Source organism: Aspergillus tanneri (genome assembly GCF_003426965.1).
Source record: "Aspergillus tanneri strain NIH1004 chromosome Unknown AapTan_4_pilon_pilon_pilon, whole genome shotgun sequence".
Taxonomy (NCBI): Eukaryota; Fungi; Ascomycota; class Eurotiomycetes; order Eurotiales; family Aspergillaceae; genus Aspergillus; species Aspergillus tanneri.
In genome coordinates, this window is record NW_022984631.1 from 2,319,637 (window position 1) to 2,343,378 (window position 23,742).

General features: G+C 48.8%; 8 protein-coding genes across 8 annotated transcripts; 3 read left to right on the top strand and 5 right to left on the bottom strand.

Moving 5' to 3' along the window:
• Positions 1-37: 37 nt before the first annotated feature.
• Positions 38-2,244, bottom strand: TOP3 (DNA topoisomerase 3; the record flags this gene model as incomplete). Its single annotated transcript, XM_033570591.1, has 7 exons — positions 38-824; positions 881-1,017; positions 1,075-1,397; positions 1,450-1,619; positions 1,673-1,851; positions 1,905-2,102; positions 2,155-2,244. The coding sequence occupies 7 exons, from the start codon at positions 2,242-2,244 to the stop codon at positions 38-40; spliced, it is 1,884 nt and encodes a 627-aa protein (XP_033426623.1).
• A 236-nt stretch (positions 2,245-2,480) lies between these two features.
• On the top strand, positions 2,481-3,661 carry ATNIH1004_005953 (DUF1295 domain protein; the record flags this gene model as incomplete). The annotated part of the gene is made up of 2 exons (XM_033570592.1): positions 2,481-2,852; positions 2,906-3,661. The coding sequence occupies 2 exons, from the start codon at positions 2,481-2,483 to the stop codon at positions 3,659-3,661; spliced, it is 1,128 nt and encodes a 375-aa protein (XP_033426624.1).
• A 686-nt stretch (positions 3,662-4,347) lies between these two features.
• Positions 4,348-7,071, bottom strand: AFG3 (ATP-dependent metallopeptidase FtsH/Yme1/Tma family protein; the record flags this gene model as incomplete). Its single annotated transcript, XM_033570593.1, has 2 exons — positions 4,348-5,132; positions 5,190-7,071. 2 exons carry the CDS (start codon positions 7,069-7,071, stop codon positions 4,348-4,350), a joined length of 2,667 nt encoding a protein of 888 aa, XP_033426625.1.
• A 740-nt stretch (positions 7,072-7,811) lies between these two features.
• atrR (transcription factor atrR) lies at positions 7,812-10,895 on the bottom strand (the record flags this gene model as incomplete). Its single annotated transcript, XM_033570594.1, has 7 exons — positions 7,812-8,553; positions 8,609-9,172; positions 9,237-9,412; positions 9,468-9,964; positions 10,024-10,403; positions 10,502-10,629; positions 10,695-10,895. The coding sequence occupies 7 exons, from the start codon at positions 10,893-10,895 to the stop codon at positions 7,812-7,814; spliced, it is 2,688 nt and encodes an 895-aa protein (XP_033426626.1).
• Positions 10,896-12,511: 1,616 nt separating this feature from the next.
• pam18 (putative mitochondrial DnaJ chaperone (Tim14)) lies at positions 12,512-13,034 on the bottom strand (the record flags this gene model as incomplete). Its single annotated transcript, XM_033570595.1, has 4 exons — positions 12,512-12,650; positions 12,713-12,766; positions 12,830-12,903; positions 12,984-13,034. The coding sequence occupies 4 exons, from the start codon at positions 13,032-13,034 to the stop codon at positions 12,512-12,514; spliced, it is 318 nt and encodes a 105-aa protein (XP_033426627.1).
• A 1,427-nt stretch (positions 13,035-14,461) lies between these two features.
• ATNIH1004_005957 (uncharacterized protein) lies at positions 14,462-15,276 on the top strand (the record flags this gene model as incomplete). Its single annotated transcript, XM_033570596.1, has 2 exons — positions 14,462-14,583; positions 14,640-15,276. 2 exons carry the CDS (start codon positions 14,462-14,464, stop codon positions 15,274-15,276), a joined length of 759 nt encoding a protein of 252 aa, XP_033426628.1.
• Positions 15,277-17,975: 2,699 nt separating this feature from the next.
• On the bottom strand, positions 17,976-19,658 carry ATNIH1004_005958 (putative C2H2 finger domain protein; the record flags this gene model as incomplete). Its single annotated transcript, XM_033570597.1, has 4 exons — positions 17,976-18,190; positions 18,237-18,814; positions 18,844-19,529; positions 19,644-19,658. The coding sequence occupies 4 exons, from the start codon at positions 19,656-19,658 to the stop codon at positions 17,976-17,978; spliced, it is 1,494 nt and encodes a 497-aa protein (XP_033426629.1).
• Positions 19,659-22,494: 2,836 nt separating this feature from the next.
• Positions 22,495-23,594, top strand: ATNIH1004_005959 (putative nicotinamide N-methyltransferase; the record flags this gene model as incomplete). The annotated part of the gene is made up of 2 exons (XM_033570598.1): positions 22,495-22,975; positions 23,065-23,594. 2 exons carry the CDS (start codon positions 22,495-22,497, stop codon positions 23,592-23,594), a joined length of 1,011 nt encoding a protein of 336 aa, XP_033426630.1.
• Positions 23,595-23,742: the final 148 nt, after the last annotated feature.

Sequence of the window (23,742 nt, forward strand, 5' to 3'; positions counted from 1 at the left end):
CCCCAATCCGTCACCATTGGTATGAAATGGTGGACTATTACGTTGCTCCCTCAACTATGTATTTTCGACACGCATCCTTCAGCAAATTGATCCGCCTCTGTGTGTGTATAAAGACCTCTCGGTACTTCTCCAGGTTTTCCTGCACGACCTGCTGTCGCGATTTGGAGCCAGTGCAGATCTCCCGCATTCGCAGTTCCATCTCTTTGCGTAGAAATGGTTTGCTGAGAGACGGACTATCTGGCAGACCAGCAAAGACGTTATCGTAGCCTTCCACCAGCGCGATACCCAGACGGGTTGGGATAAGTTCCTTGACTGCATTGCGGCCACTCCCCCGTGAGTTAACCGCAACGTACTCTCGTTCCTTGATCTTAGCAATATGCTCTGCCATAGTGGCATCTGTGCCGATACCATTAGCATCCATTAGTCCGATCAGCTCCGGTTCGGTCAGGTAATTGGGAGGCGTTGTCGTGCCGTCGAATATATTAGCTTCTGCCGGTTCAAAGAACTCGCCCATTCGGAACTCCGGCAATTGTTGGGTACTTTCCCACTTATCGTATACATAGACATCCAAATAGTTTCTCTCGAGCACAATCAGCCCTTTGGCATGGAACGTCTCGTCGCCGTATTGGATTTCGACCTCGGATGTTTGGCCCTTTGCGTCCTCCGCGCAACAGGCTAGGAAACGACGGACAACAAATTCATACACTTTCTTCTCATCAGCCGACAGCGCAGATGGTGCAACCCAGCAGATAGGATGGATTGGAGGATGTGCCTGGTCGTTATGACGTCCAGCTCGGGGAGCCCTGAAGCCCCCTTCGAGAAGGCTTAACAATAATAAAGTTATTTGGAGGTAAACCAGATGTAAGGTTAATAGACGTACCCTCTTGCATATTGACCCCAGTTTCCGTCCGGGAGTTGCTTCTCTATCAACTTTTTCAGGTCAATCCCCTTGTCAAACTGATCTGTTTCCGTACGCGGGTAGCTAATGAAACCCTTGGTGTAAAGAGCCTCTGCGACCTGGAGAACAAGAGTGAGTGTATAGCTCATGCAAGACCATGGCAATATATCCAATACCTTCATGATTTTTTGACTGTCTAGACGAAGATATCTACTTCCCATCATTTGTAGGTCCACCGTAGTCAGTGGTAATGGCCTCCATTTGCTGGTGGGCTTTTGATTGACCTTGGTCACCTTGGCATTTTGTGCCATTAAACACCGCTCAAGCATCACCGTCACAGCTGCTCGGTCAAATAGATGTATTCTTCTCCAAAGAAAGTTCACCTTGATCCCATCCCGATTGTGCATCACTTTGATGCCCCAGAATTTCTCCGGTTTGAAGTTCTTCACCCGCAAGTAGCGATCCACTACAAACCCAAGCGTTGGAAACTGACAGGATCCTATTAAGCATGAGAACAAGTTGTGCAGACAGATTCTCTCCTGGTAACATACCGTAACTGATGACCGTATCGCTCAAAGTTTCGGACAAGGGCTTGAGTTGAAGGCATTGTAAACGAGTGAACGCAGCGCCAATTCGCAGGTCAAGCTCAATCCTGGCGGCTACAGCATTAACCTGGAGATCGTCTAGATCAATAAGTGCCCGGGCAGCGCTAAGGACGTGGCTATGAGTGTGTTAGCCAGTCCAGAAGAAACGATGGTATAAGGACTCACGCACGCTCGTTCAGTATTGCTGAATCTGGCACGTTTAACGGCAATACGAGAGTTGCCTTCTTTTGCTTGTTTGCGAACCTCAGCTCCAATATGTTCCCCTTCTCGATCACAGTCTGTCCAGATAAATAGAGCCTTGCAGCGTCTTGATTGCTCTTGGATGTTGTCCGCAATTGCTGTTTTCTCCTGTACTTTGAGGTTAGTAAGAACGAGTCCACTATTACCAAATAGCTACATACAGAGTCTACAAATTCATGTACTGGAGCCTCGAACAATGCCCCCGGTGGACAGGATAGCCAACCTTTATATTGGCGTTCAAAATCCAAGGTGGTCAAATGGCCCAGGACGCTGGTCATTGTGACCGAGCAATTTCCCCAGGGCCTGCCGAAATTAAACTCGAACACGTAGTTCTTCACATACTGACTCCCCGTGGGTATCTATACCTACTTCAGCATACACCCAACCCAGAACGCATTCAAGGCAACTTACTGTCTGCATGACACCTCCAGACAGATGCTGCGCCACAGCCTTCGCAATGGCAGGCTTCTCTGCCACGCACAAGACCCTTGAACCCGTCATGGTGGGCGCGGGGAGAGAAGCGCACGAGAGACGCGAAGAAAACGCGAAGTCACCTGGGAAAAGAGAGACTAATTTTCTGCCTCAGGCCACAAAATCATGGCCCAAGCTCCGTTCCCCAATCGGGTAAGCGCGGCATTCGTTTGTTTTGATGCGCTCGAATCAAAGAAAACACCCTGATTTCTGACTCTCCCCACCGTCTCCTGCCATCTCGTTCCCTCATCCTCGCTTTTGCGATCATGGCGCTGCCTCTTCCCACCATTCAGTCTGTCGCGGACTGCGCCTCTTTCAACCACACTGTGCTCCCTTTCCTTTCGCAGCTAGCCACTCTTCCTGAAAGGCTCCAGGTGGCAGCGGCAACCAAGGATGTGAACATCCTGAAGGATATCTATCTCTCAACCAACCCCTTTATCTCAGCGCTTGGGCTCTCTCTAGCGTTGTCGGCATTCTTTCTCGCCTTCTCGGAGATCAACCGAAACTACTCGCAGGTCGATCGATTCTGGAGTCTCCTACCAGCCCTATACAATGTACACTTTGCCATCTGGGCGCGCATGACAGGTCTCCGTACTCTGAGCTTGGATACTATTGCCGTAATTTCAGTGATGTGGGGTGTAAGGCATACCCCACAATGCCTTGAGAAAGCGCACAGCTAATACCTGCGCAGGCTCGCCTAACCTTCAACTTCTGGCGCAAGGGAGGGTACTCCATTGGCTCAGAAGATTACCGCTGGCAGATTATACGCTCCAAGATCAACAACTGTTTTCTGTCCTTCGTTTTCAACGTCGTTTTCATCAGTCTGACGCAGTCACTGTTGCTCCTGCTAATCACGGCCCCAACATACAACTTCCTGCTTCTTTCGCGCCTCCCCGACATGAGGTCATTCGAACTCCCGGATCTGGTCTTCTCGCGGGTTACCTTCTTCTTCCTCATTATCGAATACTTTGCCGACCAACAACAATGGCAGTTCCAACGCGCGAAGCGAGAGTACCAGGAAACAGCACGCATCCCTGAGCCGTACAAGGGACAGTTCACCCCCGAGGACCTGGAGCGAGGATTTGTGGTCAGCGGACTATGGTCGTTGTCTCGCCATCCCAACTTTGCAGCAGAGCAGGCTATCTGGCTCACCTTGTATCTGTGGAACTGCTACCGCATGGAGACCTACGTCCAGTGGACCGGCATTGGTATCCTGGGCTTATTGCTCATCTTCCAGGCCAGTACTTCGCTTACGGAATCCGTCACCGCGAGCAAATACCCCGAATACACTGATTACCAAGCTCGTGTTGGACGGCTTATCCCCCGTTTCTCTGCCAAACCAAGATACAAAGGGGGCAACAAGAAAAAAAAGGTTCGCAAGGCGGAGACTGAGCAATTGAATACTACCGACCAGACGGTGGAGAAAGAGGGAAAGAAGCGCAAGTAAGAAGTGGTTAGGCGCACATGTTTTGAGTTTCATCGGCCATATGATGCCTTCTCTTTTTTTTTTTTTTTTTTATTTCTACAGTTTTGGAGTAAATATTGAATGCTATGGACTTTTTGTTTTAATTTGTTTAACGTTTCTACTCCGTTATTTCAAATGAAACGACACCACGCTAGTTAATGATTTGGCTGAGAATCGTATTGCACCTAATGGCTTCTCCAAATTAGTAGGTAAGATTCCGCGTGTTGCAATGTCTTGTCCAGCTGACTCCTGCCCCTTTTTAGGACCTCCTACCTAATCTTTACCATTCAATTCAGTGGCTGCAACGGAATTAAAGACATACACTGGTCAATATGGTGAAATATTGTCCATGGCATTGGGGCCGCGAGCCGGAAGAATATGTCAAGACGAGAAGAAATAGCAGTGATTGCTTTTCACAGCATATAGTATCAAGAGGACCTAATATTTATGGATGGCAAGGTTTCCAAGGACAAATATAAATACACATATGCGAACCAGTTAAAGAAGAAAAGGGAAAAGAAAGAAGAGAAATAATAAAGTAATAAAAGTGACGATAAAGGAAAGGAGATGCTTCTTAGACAAATAAATACAAAATCGCCCAAAGAAAATTCAATGTCCTCTCGTCAAGCCGTGAGTTTCCAGATCGAAGTAAAGAGAATGCAATCCGTCTATGTCGTCTGATGTGGAGTCTGGTCTCTTCCATCTTTGCCTTCGGTTTCTTCGCTAGCCTGCGCCCGCTCCGGTGGTGCGATTGTGCCCGTACCGTTGAAGTACTTGGTAATTTCTCCGGATTCAGGCCAGGGGCGAGGACCCAAGAGCCGAATCATGTCATCGCGGCCAAGGACCTCTTTAGAAAGAAGCTCCTCTGCAACAATACCAATTTCTTTCTTCTTTTCCATGAGCAGAGTACGGCACTGGTCGTAGGCTTCGCTAACGATCCTGCGAACTTCAGTGTCGATATCCCTGGCGGTCTCTTCAGAGAACGGTTTGTGCAGCTGCTGCGGATCTTCCTCGTAGTAAATGTATCTTAGCTTGGGCGACATGCCGAATTTCGTCACCATCGAGGTAGCCATCCGTGTGACTTTGTTGAAATCATCGCTAGCTCCACTTGTAACAGTATCAAAATGTAACTCTTCGCTGACGCGACCACCAAGGGTCATAGCCATGCGGTCCATCAGTTGGTTGACATTCATCAGGTATGTATCTCCATTTGCCGGCAGGTACTGGGCGTAACCTAAGGCACCCTGGCCACGAGGGATGATAGAAACCTTGAGGAGAGGGTCGGCCCAGCGGAAGTACCATCCACAAACAGCATGTCCAGCTTCATGGTAAGCAACGGTGCGTTTTTCTTCGGGAGAAAGCACCAGAGACTTCTTCTCCAAGCCGCCGATGACACGTTCAATTGCCTGCTCAAAATGCTTCATGGTAACCCGGTCCGCGTTTCCTCGAGCCGCTGCAACGAACGTTAGCCAATATGATGAGTCAAAAATACCGAACTCTAGAAACTAACCAACTAGTGCTGCTTCGTTAACACAGTTTGCTATATCAGCACCGGCAAACCCGGGGGTCAAAGCTGCAAGTCGACCAGTGAGGAAATTCATGTCTTCATCGGTGACAATCTTCTTCAAATGGACGCGGAAAATCTGCTGTCGACCATCCATTGTAGGCCTGTCGATGGTAATGTGGCGGTCGAATCGTCCGGGTCGCATCAGGGCCTTGTCGAGAACGTCGGGTCGGTTGGTACCGGCCAAGACGACAACTTGCTCTGATGTGTTGAACCCATCCATCTCGGTCAGGATTTGATTCAAGGTGCTCTCACGCTCATCATTCCCACCGCCAAAGCCCTGCTTCGCTCTGGATTTACCGATGGCATCGATTTCATCAATGAAAATGATGCAAGGCGTGCTCTTTCGTGCATTGGCGAACAGATCACGGACTCGAGAAGGACCGACACCAACAAACATCTCCACAAATTCAGAACCGCTGACGCTGAAGAAGGGTACACCTGATTCGCCGGCAGTGGCCTTAGCCAGCAACGTCTTACCTGTACCAGGGGGACCGGAAAGAATAGCACCCCGAGGGATCTTAGCTCCGAGTTTCTGGAACTTTTCTGGGTGCTGAAGGAAGCTGACAAATTCCATGATCTCAACCTTTGCCTCGTCCATTCCAGCCACATCAGAGAATTTGATCTTGACATCTGTCTCATGGTTGAAGCGCTTAGCGCGGCTCTTTCCAATACCGAAAAGTCCACCCTGGCCACCTGTACCGCCCCCAGCACGTCTCGTCAGCCAGAAGATCGAACCAATCAAGATCAGAGTCGGAGCAAAGCTCAGCAGCGTGGCGCCCCACGATAATTCCTGGACATATGAGACGGGTATACGTTCGACGCTGGGGATTCCCAACTCATCCTGTGCCTGATCCAGTCGGCGCTCGAAGCTTTCTACAGAGCCGATGCTGAAGTAGTAATTGAAGAATGGGTTAGCAGCGGGAGAGTCCGGATAGACCCGAGCCAATGCTTCGCGATTCATCTCAACCCGAACACGACTGTCATTAACGACAGTCAACTTCTGGACGAGACCCTTGTCGAAGTAGTTCGCTCTGAATTCCTGCCATGTAATCTCCTTGTTGCTTTCACCGGGGAAGATGCTGCGATAGGTATAATACGTAAGGACAGAGGTGATCAGGAACACGGCGGGATCGAAGCGAATCTCCCTAATGTTAAGGTTGGGCGGCTTGTTCCAGTCTCTTCCTTTCTGATCATGCTGCTGCTTCTGCTGTTCCTTTTCTTTTTTTGGCTCTTCCTGCCGTGATTGACTCTGTTCTCCTTCGTACCCTCGCCCCCACACCTTCTCCCTCATCGCACGTAGCTGTTCATAGGCACCATCCATATGCCTTATCATGTGCCGTGTCAAGTTCACATAATCCATCAAAGTGATGTCCTTGCCAGACTTCACTAGGCGTTCCATAAATTCTCGCATTTTCGGCGGTAATCCCTCTCTTTCTATAATCTCGCGTATACCATCAAGTTGCGCATGCTGTGAAGGTGGCGCTCTCGCCTTCATCTTTCTTATACACTCATCCACCACTTCCTGCTCCTCTGCACTCAACTTGTTCTTCGACTCTTCGGGTTTATTCTCTACCTCCGGCTTTTCGCGATTGTTTTCGGGCCCGGTGGGTTCATTTGACAGTCGTTGATCATCCTCATTCTTCCTGGGGCTCTTCGGGTCGCGCGGGGGCTTCGTAGCATACGTCCTGCCATGATGCGCTGTGATTAAAGATGAAAGTCTTGATTGGGGAATATACGCGGAACGTGGTCCTGCGCGGTAGATGTAGTCTACGGCTCTCCTCGAGTATTGAGCAAGGCTGCCTGGTCGTCGGAGTAGGGACGCCATGGCCGAGGACGCTGAGCCGAGAGGTAAGGGTATAGGGCGTAACGGTAGAAATTCAATAGCAATGGCAGATCTCGGAAGCCATAGAAACCTTCGCCAAAGGAGATATTGGGCGACGTAGGGGAGAGGGGGAGGAGTGGAAAATAGAAAGCTCTTAGAGGAGCTGTCATGCGAGATGGGCTTTCCAGCGTTCAGTTCGGCCTGGGATTTTCACTGTTCCGTTGGGCTGAGTCATCCGCACCTGGCCTTAAGTCAGTCGGAAGAACCCGAGCGAACTCAGTCGAGCTTAGCTGACTACAGAGTAGTTTAGTGGCTAGATCAATACGTGAATACAGTAGATGGTTAGATAGGTCACAAATTTTTTTTTTAAGGTTCTAGATATGTGGAGTGTGGAGTAATTACAATTTTGTTATACACACGGTGCGATCCCAACAATCTGCACTCTTTGTTTAAACGCACCAAGAGGTCCCTCCTCCCATCAACAATTGCTTTTTGTACAGGCCGATCAGAACATCAAAAGAAAGAGGGGATGTTAAGTGAAGTGGAGTGACGCTCGATGATAATGCCCGATACCTTATACAAACGCCATTATCCTTGAAGAAATAAGACGACCTGATAGCAATAAATCGATATGTAGAAAGTGCACTGAATGTCCACTCGATTCCGTTGACTCCTTTCCATGGCCTATGCCAGAGAATGTAATTCATTCATCCCACTTATGAGTCCATTTCGTCTCACTGTCATCACGATTCGTTCTGCTGTGGCCCGTTGCTATCAAACACTGGGAAGTTTGCCGACATATCTGCCCAGTCCCATTCTATAGTCATAGGCATCTGCCATAAGTCCTGCGGGACGAACGGCTGCTGGAAAGCCGCCATCGGCGTATCAGGGGACGTCGTGAATGGTGGTGGATCACCGTATCCCACGCCTTCCATATTTGGAGGGCTGAGCATGTCCGCGAAGCCCTGTCCGAGCCCAGCCATGGGGTTCAGAGAGTCCGGTAAATTGGTAGAAAGACTATTGTTCGCGGGAAGGGTCTGGCCTGGAGAAAATGGCCTTGGCCCATCCGAGATGTTGGGGGCTGTTTCATTTAAGCTGCCAGGGTAAAGCGATGTTGAGAAAGGTGCGGTTGTGGGTGGACCGCCTGCTGCTTTCGGGGTAGATGGAGAAGGGCCCGATGATTCATCAGGCGTATTCTGCTGTAAGTTTCGTGATGAGTCGTCTGGGGCGGATTTACGTTTCTTCTTAGAATGAGACTCTCTCTCGGCTTTGTCGAGAACCACCTGGGCAATTCTCTCAAATTCGCCGCATAATCCGAGCATGCGCTTGATACTTCCGTTCGACTCATCGGAGACAAGCGTAGATAGGAAATTCACTACCACATTCATGAGCTTAACATCTGAACGAGCTCGGGCATCGTTAGGATTCTGGAGGATATTGGCAAACAAAGTTACCAATGCGGATACAGGGTAATAGAGAATCAACCTAACACTGTTAACATATTCAACATGTTTGTTTCAGCTCAAAACCCGCCACTTACCAGACACAAGCAAAGTCACCCTGTGGGATGTATTTGATCAGATTGATCGACGCCCTGGCTGCTGTCACACAGAGAACGGCAGATAAGAAGACTCTGGGGTTTAACGGCCGAGCGTTTAGGCCTTGAATAGCATAATTGGAGAGGCGGCTTGTCCAATACCCATGATGCACTGACATCCGGTGTATTGTTGTCAAACAGTTATAGTAGGCAAAGTGAAGGACTACAACATGCAGAATCAGGGGCGTGTGCGAGGCCTTGATTTCATGTTCCGGCCGGAAATCAAGGGGGATGCTGTCCTTCCATTCTTCGAGCTCTTTGTCAAGCTCTCCAATGGTGTTCAACAGCTCGCCGTCCGATTGTTTTGAGGCTCTCGCAGAATAGAGTCTTTTATACACCTGACTTTCAATAGTAGCAAATCGACACAATGATCTGAATAAGTTGAATTTGCTCTTTCCATCAGACAATGGTACATTGCCGATGTTATCCGGCGGGTCGTCGCTTGGTAGCTCGACATTCATATCATCGTCATCCTGGACGGGTGGGCGACCAGAACGAAGACAGAGACTACAATCCGGGTCAAACAAGCACTTTTTACTATGTGCCAAATGGGAAGTACTGCATCACTTACTCTTTATCAAGTAGGTAAGAAATCCAAAATACTCTTTTCCGTTGTTCAACCTCTACAGGGTTCAGTCCGAACCCCGAACCTCTTTTGTGGAGGCCAATGCTGTGAGAGAGTCTGATAGCTGCCGCGACTAGAAAGAAGGAGGGCTGAGGGTTCGGCGTTCCTTGAAGGAAAAGGGACTGCAGGATGTTAGTCGCGGACTCACAAGTCCATTCTACCCTAAGAATCACTCACCATGCCGAGCAATGCCTGCACACTAAGCAGATCCGTGTTGCGCATAGTTAGCTCCGTCAAAACCCCCATTGCATTTTTCAGATACAGCCATGCTTTCTTGTCCTCCTCTTGAGGGACTAGGTTGTTCATGACTCGTAGCCTGTGCGAGATGGCTAAGACAACGTTGATGCTAGCCCACCAGCCAGAGCCTTCATAGGGGTCACGGGAATATTGGCGCTCCACCAGATGCATGAATGTTGGTTCATGATAAAGCGGAAACAGGCAATTAAAATTCTCAAAGAAGTCTCTAAAAAGAGACAGGGCCTCCTCTTTGGGGGGCAAGGGCTTGAAGACACGTCGGGCAAATATGTCGCTGAAAATCTCGGGCTTCCAATACATCCATTTATTATCATCGACATAGGCCGAAGATATCATGTCCTGGAATGATGTGTCACCTGTCTTCTCATTGACCCACTGGATTCCTTTAGGTGAAAATATGGAAAACCCCGAGGAGGAACCTGCAATGACTGTCAGCGCACCATCCAGTCAACACGCTAAGATAGGGCCAGTCGCATACCAATATACCGTGTCTCTCCACAGTTATTGGTTACGAGAGAGCACATCATATCTGATAGACCCTCGACCTCGGTTTCTGATTCCTTTTGGGAATCCGGGGATGTGGCAGCCGTGTGTGGGCTGGACTGGTTATCCATCCGGGGAGTCGAATGGAGAGATGCGGTATTTTGTTGAGACTGAGGGTTGGAACTCGAAGCATTGAATTTGTTTGGGCTCTTCATGGCATTCAGTCCACCGCCCGCCAGTGATCGGTCTGCAAGCCGTTTCTCCAACGTCCCAAGATCTGTTTTTCCACCATCCTCCTCCGACAAAAGGCCAGACAGTCTTAATAGTGATTCCATTCTGCCCAGACGATTCTCCAGACCCTCGATATATTTGGCACTACAAATTCATCGTCAGCCGCGATACGGAATAAATTTTCTCATAAAAAAGAGAGAAAAGTGTAAGGAACAGTAGTCAAGAGAGCTCAGCTAGCGTACCCTTTGGGAGGATTCCGTTTCTTCTCAACCTGCGTAAACACACAATCCGTCTTGTAGTTGATACAGTGCGAGCATTTGGGCATCTTGCCGTCGCATTTGATTTTCTTTTTCCGACACATATCGCAGGCCTGTAAGGGGGGAAGTCAGTGCACTGGCATCATACCCAGTCACCAGCACACAAATCACCACTCACCCTCGCGATTCTTCTTCGTTTAGCGTCATTATTATCGTCCGCAGCTCCCATCACAGAATCATCATGGAAGGTCGGGTTTGGGAGGGTCGAGGTGGTTGGGGAACAGTCAGGGTTATAGGCACCGAAGAGATGGGGCTGTTGGTTCATAAGCAAGGGTATATCGAAGCCCATACCGTCTGTGCCATCCCCAATACCATCCATCACGACAGCCAGGACGTGCTATGACACTGGGATGGCAAGGGAATTTCCCAATGACAAAGTGGAGTCGCAGTTTCGAAGCGGGTATTGATTTGGGCGTGATGCGGGGTCCGGCCACAGCAAACGTCGACAGCAAGATGAAGGATCCTTTCTGTTTGATTCTCAACGACTCCCTTTCTTTGAAAACCTTAGCTTTCTACAAAGGAGTGACTGATGTAGGTGGGCAAATCGCTGCTTCTCCGTGGTGGAGACCTTCACGTCGGAAGCAAAAGTTGGATCAGGAGAAAACACTCAGAATGAACGGTCCCTTAGATAATAACTAACTAGGCAAAGTTCAGTTAATGGACGGCTTACTCACCATTCTCCGAGGGAGGAGGCACGTGGCGAGGACAGAAATGACTGACAGCCAAAAGGGAGGGGGAAAAGCAGACACCAGTGGAGAAGCTGTGGATGACGAAGATGGTAGATGGTCTATTATTATAAATTTAAAACTATCTAAAGTCTGTATCAAATCCAGATGAATGTGACTCCGCTATGACTAAATGACGGGAAGCAGATCAGGAATGGAGCTCGTAATTTGTAAACAGTGCTGCCCTTTTTTTTTTTTTTTTTTTTTTTTTCGAGAATGGAAAATGAGACTTGGCGACCCCAGTGCCTTGCCGTCTCGGGGTTAGTTGCTGGAGCTTTAGATGCTGGGGCTTGGTACGTAGTAGGCAAAAACCAGCACTGTAGCTTTGCGTATCCGTATTGGATGTTGGAGAGTGACCTCGACGGCTCCCGCGATGTCCGATTTCCGAGATAACGCTTGTTTCCAGAGAATTTCTCTCGGAGGCGGCAGTTTTACCTCCGGAATTGCTGACTTTTGGCGTCGGTTTCCCTTTTGGGTCATCCGCCAAGCCTTCTTCATATGAGTAGCCTGTTTCCTGACTTTTTTTCTTAATTAACTTTCTCTGTTTCTTTGCTCCGATGTGAAAGCGTACCACGGCTTATGCGTCTCCATTGGCATTCTGAGTTTTTTGAGTCTTTCCAGAACCAGTCTACGTAATGTGGATTTACGGTCATTTTTGCCTTTGTAGGGCTCACGTTATGCTTATAAGACCTGACCTAAACCAATTGTCACATTCTAGATCCGACTTCTTAGCTTGTACAGAGTGGAAGACGTAAAAAGGAAGAAAAATACATGAATTATGCAAACTAAGCTTACAATGTTAGAATAACGACTACAACCGACCACTGTTATCCACCTGTGGTCACCTGGATCTCTCTTCAGACTTCCCGAACTGACGATCCTTCGGACCCCGTGACCCTAGGAGTCAAACTATCTGTACAGTGATGCAACAACTGTGACTCATCCAACGGAGAAAATATACAGCAACTGTATTTGTAAATAATCAGGAGTGGGGATCTCATCAGGATATGTGAATATACAAGTTTCACTACAGAGCACCGAGAGAAATGTCTCGACCTCGAATCCAACCAACGCCACGCTATGCACCCAAAAGATATATAGTCTAATACATGAATGATACCGTCAGGTATTATAGCTAGGTTCCCTTTCGAATAGGCAGATACCATTGAGTAGGTTAGGTAAAGCCTTATACTCAGGCCCCAAGCGTCTTTCAGGCATGTTTATCGAGGAATTCCTTGGCCTCGTTAATCTTCGTGGCCAGATATGGGCTGCCGCCACGATCGGGGTGGTTGAGGAGCATGAGCTGGCGGTGCTTCTTGCGGACCTTGTCCTTGTTCAAGGTACGCTCCCTATTGATCCTATCAGTCGCTTGCTAGAGTCGTGGTGCATAATTCCTCAAGAGGGGACATACGGAAGTTCCAGAATCAAAGAAGCTTCGCGACGAGTCATTCGGGGTTCAAATCCTCTATATACCGGTCAGCGACCCGTCCCATTCTTCCACCAAACTCTACCCGTGTTGAAGACGAACCCTTTATAGAAAGCCTTTCCCATGCTGTTCACACCTCCCTTGTAGCGACGCAAGGCAACATAACCTGCACGGCCCTGGAGATGGAAGTAAAATAGTACTGTTAGCCAAGGTATTGCGCGCCGCAGCGATGCAGTATTCAAATCCAAAATCTTACCAAAAAGGCAGCCGTAGCCACACCAAGTCCGACAGCAAAAGTAGATGCCATGATCAATGACCGGGAGTGGCAAAGTTGTGAGGTTCAAGTAGCGAAGAAAGATTGGAATCTCGAGGCAAAGAATGACATTTGAGAGAAAGCGTTGAGATAAAATTCGGAGGGGCGGCGCCGATTCCCGTTCAGGACTAGCGTAGCAAGTGACGGAGATCTCCCTCCGCAAACTTCATGCCTTTGTTTCTATGGACTTCAGGCACAATAATTGATGTAAACAGGGAGGAAACAATAAAATATCCATGTCCTGCCTTATTTATTTTATCTTGTGTTTGATTGCCTGAGTTATAATTACCCTTTTTAGGCTACAGATAACGCATCTGCCCTACTATTATGTTAGAATTTCACGGATGGGACAGAAAGTTCAGATAAGTACTAATGTATAAATCTCTCAGGGTCTATTGTTTTAGGTGGAGCTGTTCTTATTAGTTATGTAATTTACCTGTATACTGATTTTATAGAGCATCTCGCAAATGGTATGATAGTTAGCAGCTAACTTTGACTAAATATAGGAGGTTTTTATGGGTGCCTGAACCCTAAAGAATACTTTAAGTATAGTTATAAAATAGACTGCTACACTATGCTTTGAAATAATATAATAATATATGCAAAGTGTAATTAAACCGGAATGTCTGCTGAAAGCACCTCTCCAGGAGTGATGAATGCTAATAATTATAGCTACTTTTTATTTCCCATAGCTTCCAATTAATTCACAGCTAAATATGATGTTATGTATTACCCTAACCCAACCCCTTTAATAACCGGGACCTTTGGAAACTAAACTAAGTGAATAGCTTAGAAGTTGATACCCTACTATCTCTCGCACCTCCTCTTCTCCTAGTGCTACTGCTGCATTTAGCAGTGAATGGATAACCCCCTTAAGTAGCCAGCCTCTAATTCTCCTTCCCTTATTCTACTTTCCCTCCTCCTTTTTCTCTTCTTTTTTTTTTTTTATCTTCTCACAAAAATACCATCCACCATCACTTAAGCTTAACAAGAATTCTGTCTGTCGAGCCATCTCAATTTACATACATAGCTCTTACACCTTCTATAGAATGTCTTCGAGGTTAGGAGCAAATTGAAGTGAGATAACTGCTGACGAACTCCCTATCTCCTTTCTCCTTGCTTGCGGCTCTCTAATACCTTAGCTGACATGACAATAGAATGATCTCCCATTCGTAGGTTTATTCGTTACAGTTTCTCTTTAGGGCACATTCCGACCTTGCTAGGAATTATCGATCTCCATGAGAAGTTCGTTAAGCGTTTATTCGGCGCTATGGGCATAACGTCCGTAGGGAAGAGCGTCTACGACCTGGCGGAGGATATACTCTGCATGCACGATTCCTCGGTACAGGGAGGCCGTGTATGTCGACTTGACTGGCTCCGAAACCCTCGTCGACCGCGTAGACGTCTCGTCCCGCACCACGATGGCACTCAGCGTGATCGTTCCACTGTGGAAGGAAGCCGACAAGCCTGATGGCAATTCGACCTCATTTACATCTCCAGCATCGTCGTCTGGTGTCGCTTCGGTTCTTGCTGGAGGTCTTCTGTTCTTCATCTGGCCTATTTAGAAGAGGTCTACCTCTTCAGATGCTTTCACACTAGGAAGGGTCGGGAATTGGCTCGACACGCACCTCGAGGGTACAACCCAAAGCAGACGACTGCCTTGTGGCCGACAGGGCTCCATCTCTGTACTAGCAAATGGAAGCCTTTGTCGAAAGCGAGATACCGCCACATCACCAATTTCGGTCACATCTACGGCTGTCTCACCCAGACTGAGTTTATTGCGGAGTCCTTGGAGCAAGAGGCGTGGAATTCCGTGACTATCCACCGTCAGGTGGAGGAAGCGATCTCCCACTTGGAGCGACGACGGACCTCTTCGATATTCTCGGAATTGGATACATGCATCGTCAAAGGGCCGAAGGATACCGATCCCATTGGTGCTGGCGCTACCTTCACGAACGTTCCCGTGAACTCGTCTTCTGCAACCGACCCGTCTGCTCTCCACCAGCCCCGGCGGCAGTGGGCCATCGTGCTCCGTCCGGAAAACTTGTCCCCATTACTGGTGGTTCAGGTTGCTAGTGCGTTGTTTGCGAATCTCGAGAAATATGCCGCTTCAGCGGTCCCTGTTCTGTCGACTCACTGGTTGTCCCAGAGCCAGGGGCGGAACGGAATGCCCGTCCAGCTCGCCTGGCTGGCGAAGGAAACGCTCAAGCCAGATCAAAAGGAGTCGTCTTGCTAAAAAGTGCACGCAGCTGGCTGTCCAATCCTGGCGAATCCAAGGCTGGCGATCAAGGCCAGTGGGCTCCTGACCCCAACGCGAGATAGGGAATAACAGCCCGGCTCTCGCACCCGTGTCCATCATGGGGGGCGTATCCGTCGTCACACAGTTGGTAGCGCATGCATCAAATGCCTTATATCTACCTGTTGGCTCACACCTCCTGTTTCGACAGGGCTTGATTGTCCACTGAGGCCTCGAGCTACGGCGCCGCTTCATATTGTGAACTGGAATGCTTTCAGGGCGGTCTTTATTACGTAGGCTGAAGCGCAAGTGGTTCCTGTTGCAGGATCAGCGTTCGGGCTGATCCTCCGGGGCTTTCCTCTTTAGTTTTTTTGGTGGAGGTTGCTCGTAGGGCAGACTGGGACATGGTATGTTGCATTGGTACTCTCTCTTGCAGTCCCATGGCTTCAGGGCAGGTATGTCTTGGGCTGTAACTGTGCGGCTGGCCGTAGAGCCGGGAGTGAGGGCGGTACGGCTTGATTAAATGGATATCAAGTAAGTACTCATCTAGGTTACTATTTACGTATAGTTTGAAGCTAACGAACTGGATGTCACTGCACTTTTTTTTTTTTCTGTTTACTTGAACTACATGGGCTTTGTTTTGTTTTCTTTAAGATAAAAAAAGAAAGAAAGAAAGAAAAAATCCGATAAAAAATATGAAAACACAGAAAAGAAGAAAAAAGTCTTAATATTTATATCTCGTTTCCAGCCTCCTGTCTATCTCCCATCGGAGAAAATATATATATCGAACGGCCGCCCTGCCAAGTTGCACCAATCAATAAAACAAGCCAGACACACGACGTGAATGCGAACCATATGTGAGGACCAGTCACTTTGACATCTCTAGCGGCTGTTTCGCGCAACCAGATATTGCCAGACTTTCTCGTTCGCTACGTCGGCCGCGCAACACAAACAAGAAGATTCTTGTATCGATTCCAACAAAAGGACCTCGATCTGGTCCAACGGTACTTAAGAATGAATTTAAGAAAACATTCTTGTCTGCAGGTTTCTGAAATTCTCATATCCTCTTCTCTTCGATGGCACGACAGATCCTCATTTTTATCCATGTCCAGACAAAACATGGCTGGATACACGGTCTGGAGCCACAGCAAAGAAAATCTCATCAACACCAACAATACACCTTCACTCCCATAACCTGGCGACGGGATTCTGCCCAGGTGTGCAGAGTCGGAGTCACTCGTGCTTGAGAATAAATTCGAGAAACATTCACGTCGACAGGGACATCATCTTCTATCTAGATCTTCACCCATGTCGGTACTTGGCTACCGGCCCCCGTTGAATCAGAAGAGGTATGTTTCCATCCACTCCATCTGAATCCTTTCAAATCAACGAACAACGAACTAACAATTAAAGAAACATCCTTCTAAACTATACCCACCGGATTCACCGCGTCAAGTACATATGCCACCTTCCTCGACATATCACTCCTGTTTTGTGATATCTACAAACAACAATAAGGGCTGGAAGATAATAGACTCGAATACCAAGACCATGAGACAATCGAGAACATATACTCGATACTGGACACATGAATCGGGAGTCTTCAGTGATGGTTGGTTGGTTCATGATATCTCAGAATAATCCTTCTGAGGTGATGATCTCATCTGAGTTCTGGTTAGTGATCCCAGGTCACTATTACCCCTGACTGGTCGGTAGCTAACTTGTCATAGGTTTTAGTAGTAGTGTCACGGTTGAGAAGAGTACAGTTTACTTCTGTCATTGAAGTTTGGATTTGTGGGCTTCTACTACATACCTGTCAGGTACGACTATGGAAGAGAGAAAGAGAGGAGGGGAAAGAAAAAAGATAACCTTCCAAAAAAAAAGCTGCAGAAAACGAAAAGGAAAGGAAGTGAAAGGAAGGAGAAGAAAGTGACATGAAAGAAAAGGAAATGCAAGGAAAAGACCAATTGAAAGGACCCAAATGGGGTAGAGGATTTATTCATGTACATTTGCAGGATGTCCTGCATATTGGGATTTGTTGGGGTCGGGATCAAACCACAGGATTTTACATGTTCTTGGAACTTGAATGCAAGTTGTCTCAGACACCTTACTCAGAGAACTGAATAGAATCTCACTCGAAACATTGTTTTCCGGATAAACATTGATATGATATATCTTAATTTGATACTATCCCATTGGGATCTGTTTACAGACATGAAAGAAATGGGGTCGAGCGGACCCATGCAGAAGACCGAGGCCTTGTATACGGAAAAGGAACATGCAAGCGCGGAGTGGAATAAATGGTACACAGGATGCTAAGAACCGCGAATATAGGGAGCGAGGGGAATGAAGGAGGGACTAGAAACGAGACAGAAGAAAACAGAAAGATATCCAGGAAATCCATTCAAGACCATCATGCATAGTAGGGAGCCAGGGTCGCACCAAGTGCGACGCCTGGGTTATACAATCCCTAAAAATGTGTCATACACGCGAAAGGGGGGTGTTCAACTCCAAAGCAACACAACCAACCAAAAGACTTCGACAATCGCAAAATTCGCACGAGCTCATACATGTCATGAAAGTTAATGCTGCAGTACAGTGGTCCAACCGCAGGGTAAGTACCGGACAAGGCAAAACAGCAGAAAATGGGGAGGGCGGTTATCAAAGAGTTATCAAGCACTCCTGGAGACGAGGATGGCTCACTCCTCCATGCGACCGAAGACGCCATCATCATCGTCATCGACAGCGATGGGACGGTTCCCGAAGTCGACGTCCGCATTGCGGTTCTGCCGTGTGGCACGGTCGGCATCGCCCATCTTCACCTCTCGCTCATCCGATACCTTATATGACAACGATGGGTTGTACGACAGGGGGAAGAAAATATTCGGTGTGGAGTTCGCAAGGTCCGTGTCCGCTGCCCCAGTCCCCGCACGATCCATGCTCTGGCTCTGATTGCCTACAGAGCTGCTCTGATCCAGGAAGCGAGACGGCAACGGAGGCACAGGAGGCACGCTGGGCGAGAGGGGGGACAGGTCCAGTACGTGGAGTCCCGAAGTTGCAGAGGCCGATGGCAGCAGCCAGATCTGCCTCATCATCGTCGTGCAGCTTGGCCTCCGCCGTGGAGGGCCTGGTGTCGATGCTCGAATGGCGGAAATGCGAGAATGCGGGCGACGCCCACGGAGCGCTACCGGTGAAGGAGCTCGAGGGGACGGACTGATAGGAATGGGAGAAATGGCCCGAGGCGTTGCCAATACTGAATCGTTTGCTCATAGTCATTGGCTCGGGGGACATGTCATCGTCATCGTCATCGTCGTCCACGGGGGGCGGCGTGGTCTCCGCGGAGCTGATGCCCTCGCGGAACTCCGACGAGGCGTCCGGTGATGCAGAGGAGAACTCTGAATCGGCCTCTGCTCCTTCTGTGGAAGGGTCATCCTGGGTCATGGTGACCAGGACGGAGGCTGCTTCAAGCAACTGGACTTGCTGATGCTTGGAAATCAACAGTTTCGAAGTAATTGCCCACGCAGGGTCATGTTCCCACCTAAGTACCATAAAACGTCAACCGACTACGGTCCACCACGAGAAGGAGAGGAGGTTGAACAAAGAGGGGGGAGCTGAATGACCACGAGGGCGACCTTGCACAGAGCCGACATGGCGCATTTACCCCGAATCGAGCCAGACGGCAGGACAGCGGATTGGGGGGAGGATACACACATATGCTTAGACAAGCAACTGCCATGCTTATACCCTTTCCCGCAACGATCGCAGCGAAGTTCGGCCATGACGCGCTTCCCTTCGCCTTTGACCAGGTGCGATCCCTCGCTGGCCCGACGGTTTCGGTTCTTGGTGCTGACGGGCTTGCTCGCGGGATTACTTCCATCGACGGCGGTGGTGGCCGGGGATGATTCATCGTTGGAGCTGCTGGGTGAGGGCTTGCGAGCGACCGATGGTTCCTGGCTGGGACTGTTCATGCTCCGAGAGAGATAGGAGCCGAAGCCGGAGGGGAGTCCGACCGAACTAGACTCTAAGCCTTTGCGGCTTCCACGACGGTGCGAGGGCATAGGCAATCCTACTGATTCCCCTGGGGAATCTTTCATCGAAGCAGCGACCGCCGCTGCCGCCACATTAGCAGCAACCGCAGTGGTGACACTCTTCCGACGAGTGACTCGATGGTTTGCATTGACGGCACCGAGTGAAATGGAGTGGGAATGGTGGCGTGGATTAGACTGAGGGAGAGGACGAGAAAGAGATAATTCCTATTTCCAAGGGTGTACAGGAGTTAGCTATAGGTAGAAATACTAGCTAATCAAAGGGGCCAAAGAAAAAAAAAAAAAAAAAAAAAAAAAAAAAAAAAATTAAGAAAACGGTACCTTGAAAGAGGCCATGACTGTACGTGGACACTCAGGCAATCAATCCCCTGAAAGCCCGGTGGGAAATGTTGTAATTAAGACCGTCAAAATAGTTGTTCAGTGACTGTCGAAGTAGCCAGCAGAAGTGTTGAATGAGGAGGATGATGTTCAAGAAATAAAAAAAAGAAAAGAAGAAACAGAAAAAGAAAAAGAAAGAGAGCTGCTGGGATTGGAAATAGGTGCCTGGGACAAAGAGCGGGCGAAAAGTGCAAGTACCTAGTCAGCAGGAAGGCCGAGGGGCGATACTGGGGCAAAAGAAGCAAGGTGGGCAATTGAACAGACCAAATTGAGTGGGATAGAGGGAAAGAAAGATGAGGGGACAAAAGAAGTTGAGAAGAGAGAGTGTGTGAAAGAGGAGAAGGAGGAGGCAGCAAAACCAAAAAAATAGAAGAGGAGTAAGAAAGAATCCAGACTGACTGACTGACTGACTTACAGCTGGAGTTACAGCTGGAGACAGACAGACAGACAGACAAGAAGCCAAATGACTGGGACTGGATGGAATTGGCAGCAAGCAGGATCAATACGGTAATACGGCGGGCGTAACGAGGAGCACAGGCAGCGAAATGCTGGTAAAAATAACAGCGCTGGAGCTTTTTCACGCCTTTGCGGGGCCTTTTGGGTTCGTTAGTCGTCTGAATGGATTCCAGCAATGCGGGGGTTTGGCGATCTCCAGGAAATAATAAATAATAAAGAAAAAAGAAATAAGAAAAAGAAAGAAGGCAGAATCCACAATACGTTTCTTAGGGACAGGCGTCGAATGAGGAGGAAATGCGAAAAAAAGAGAGCAAGCCAACCCTGCCATAAAAAGCAGCTCATCCAGCTTTCAGGCTTCCAATCATTCCTCACCAGTGCCTCCCTCCGTTCCTGACTAACATCCGTGACTGAGGCCAACGAAGCCAGTGAAGGCGACTGCTCCACCTCCATCGGCGATCGGATGACTGGACCAGAGAAAAAGTGGTCCTGATGATGTGATCGACCATTCTGTGGGAGTTCACGACTTTTTTTTTTTTTTGTCTTCCCCATCATCCATGATATTCCATGCGATGGTGACATTTGGAATTCAATGAAAGAGCATGGTCATCTGCGTACTAGTATCATAGTACAGGGTCATGCCGACCGAGTGGAATGGATGGAACAATTACCTAAGTCAGGCACGATACCTTCTCAGATCTACAACTCTTATATACCGAAGATCTAGGGAAAAATAAAGCAAAAACACGCCAGAATGACAATGATCATCCGACCTAAAGAAGAATTGAAGAAAACATCCGAGTTCTAGGATAAACAGGTACACTAAACCATGACAAGTTCCCATAAAGTTAAAAGGCAAAGGGCAACAAAAAAAAAAATCACTCAATTGATGATCTGTGCTGTCTGTTTCGGGTGACCATACCGTAATACGCAGGAATCCGCATCGACCGGTCTAGGGCCAGTCTGGCGAGCAAATGATGTCATCGACTGTGGCAGTATGATTGGTGGGCTTTAGGAATCCACTATGGGGAGGGCGTTTCAATACGGCCACGGTTTATCTTACCGTTGAGTACAGCGGGGATTACGGAGTACCTGCAAAGGGCCAAAGGGTACTTTAAGTACCTCCTAACCCCAGAAGATGAAGATCCGCAATTTGCAGAAATCAGCGGGTACCTAGGGAGTAATACCAGTACCAGCATTCCTGCCGTCCTCGTGGTGACTGTCTATTTAATACCCCTTGCTGGCGATTGATGTGGCACAGCATACCCAGTCGGCCCGGGAATAAATAGTGGGGAATTCGCTCGCTTTTCCCCCGTCCCACGACCCCAGTTATTGTTAAGTACTGCCTTCGAAGAATCATGGCATGCAACCCCAACAGCCTGTTCTCCCAACCGTGTCCTTTGTGCATTACATCCTGCCAAATATAGACGGCACATCACTCAACAGATCCAGAGTGCCTATATAGAGGTCGACTATGGACGAACCGTTCCAATCAATTTTGACTCCATTGACACGAGATCTCTGCATTTTCCAGTGAGAGAAGCTGGCTCACCATCGCAAAGAGGACATGAACATGCCGTGCCTACATACAGCTAGGCACCCTGGATACTCACAGAGACACTTCAATGCAGCAGCAAGGAATGCAATTGACCATTTGCTTCCATAACCGTCGATGTCAAGAGGATTACCCGGCAGAGTCAGAAGAATAATACTCGCATTTCAGTCTGACTTCTCATGGACGTGTCATGTTGTGGCATCCGAATGCCCGAGTATGCAATCCGGGAGAACAATACTCCCCATTGACCAATACCTTCGCTCCAAAACGGCGACAGTCGAACCCACTGTGCCCACTAAAGCAGTCTGCCAGAGAGACCACTAACACGCAGCCTGCAAGGCCCTACCGAATGACGCAGTTTGGAATTATTGGCGCAATGCGTTCGTGAAGTACAGCGCAAAGATAGTGGAGGGCTTACTCGACCACGATATCTATCCCGCGTTGGCTTAACAGGCAGGTACTTAGGAGTAGTTTGGTTTATGAATGCCAGATAGGAGTATTGCTCCCTCAAGCGACTGTGCGTAGGTCCAAAGAATAATCCGGGGAATAAGGATTCAGATCACGTGCTCCCGAGATGGAGGCGGACTGATTCTGCCGGAAGGTTGTTCGACGGCATTGTTTCTGTCCAATCGGAGCAACGATACCACCATTTTTTACGCACAGCATCAGACTGTAAGCAATTCGGAAAGCTAAACTACGTCGACCGTGACAAGAGTCCCTTAATCTCGATCCTCCTATGGTCCCTCCCCGGGATCAACTCAACATTCAGTGCCAATATTATCCGCCATGCTCCATTCTCGCCTCCGACCCCTCCCCCGCCGCCAATTCACTTCCTCGGCTCCGTATGCCCCTCCGCCGGACTTCCATCAGGAAGATGTAGACGACGAATCCCCCGAAGACCTATTCACGGCATTTCTCCCCTTTCTCTTCCCAGATGATGCTCCATCCTTCCACGGTGATCCCGGTCAGCATCTCCTCTACACATCGCCACGGTATGGCGAGCTACAAATCATGGTTCCCTCGTATCCCCAACAGAGCGAGAAACGCCACGAGCCCGAAGAGGCCAGCGCCGGTCTACCCCAGCCCAATGGCCAGGTGAATAAGGTTGAAGAGGGTCGAAAACTCTTTGCCCATTTCCTATGGAGTGCGGCCATGGTAGTTGCAGAGGGAGTCGAAAAGGCCGATGCCCTGGACGCCGTAGGACAATTGGATTCCGACACAGCCATGTGGAAGGTCAAAGGACATAGTGTGTTGGAATTGGGCGCTGGTAGGTGTTCTGTTCTCAGCCATGAGGCTTTATAGACATTATTCAGGACCAGGGACTGATCGTTTCTTCTTCTCCATGTTGATACTTAGGCGCCGGACTGCCCTCAGTCGTTTGTGTACTCGCCCGCGCTTCCAATGTCACCATCACAGACCACCCGTCATCACCTTCCTTGTCTGGTGCGATTAGGTCCAATATCGATCACAATCTCCAAGGACTATCATTTGCAGCCAATGTGTCCGTGAAACCGCATGAATGGGGCACCCTAGAGAGTGATCCCTGGGCGGTCAAAAACAAAGGCTCCTTCTCCCGGATCATCGCGGCGGATTGCTACTGGATGCGCTCCCAGCATGAGAACCTTGTACGCACCATGTTGTGGTTCCTGGCACCCGATGGGAAGGTCTGGATCGTGGCCGGATTCCATACCGGGAGGGCTATCGTCGCGCAGTTCTTTGAAACGGCGGTGCAACTGGGTCTGAAGATTGAGCGCATCTACGAACGGGACCTCATCTCGACAACGGAAAACGGACAGGAGGTACGGAGGGAATGGGTGACTGTGAGGGAGGGAGAGGGGCCGGAGAATCGCAGACGCTGGTGTGTTGTTGCTCTTCTCAAGACGTGAATAGAAATACCTCATACCTACTATGCCCACTGCCTGTATACATGACACAGCCCTGGACATGTCCCGCGCTACCTTCTAGCATGTATAGAGGGCTGTTCATGTATCATGATTGATGAATTATATGACATCCAGGATTGGCCACATGAGT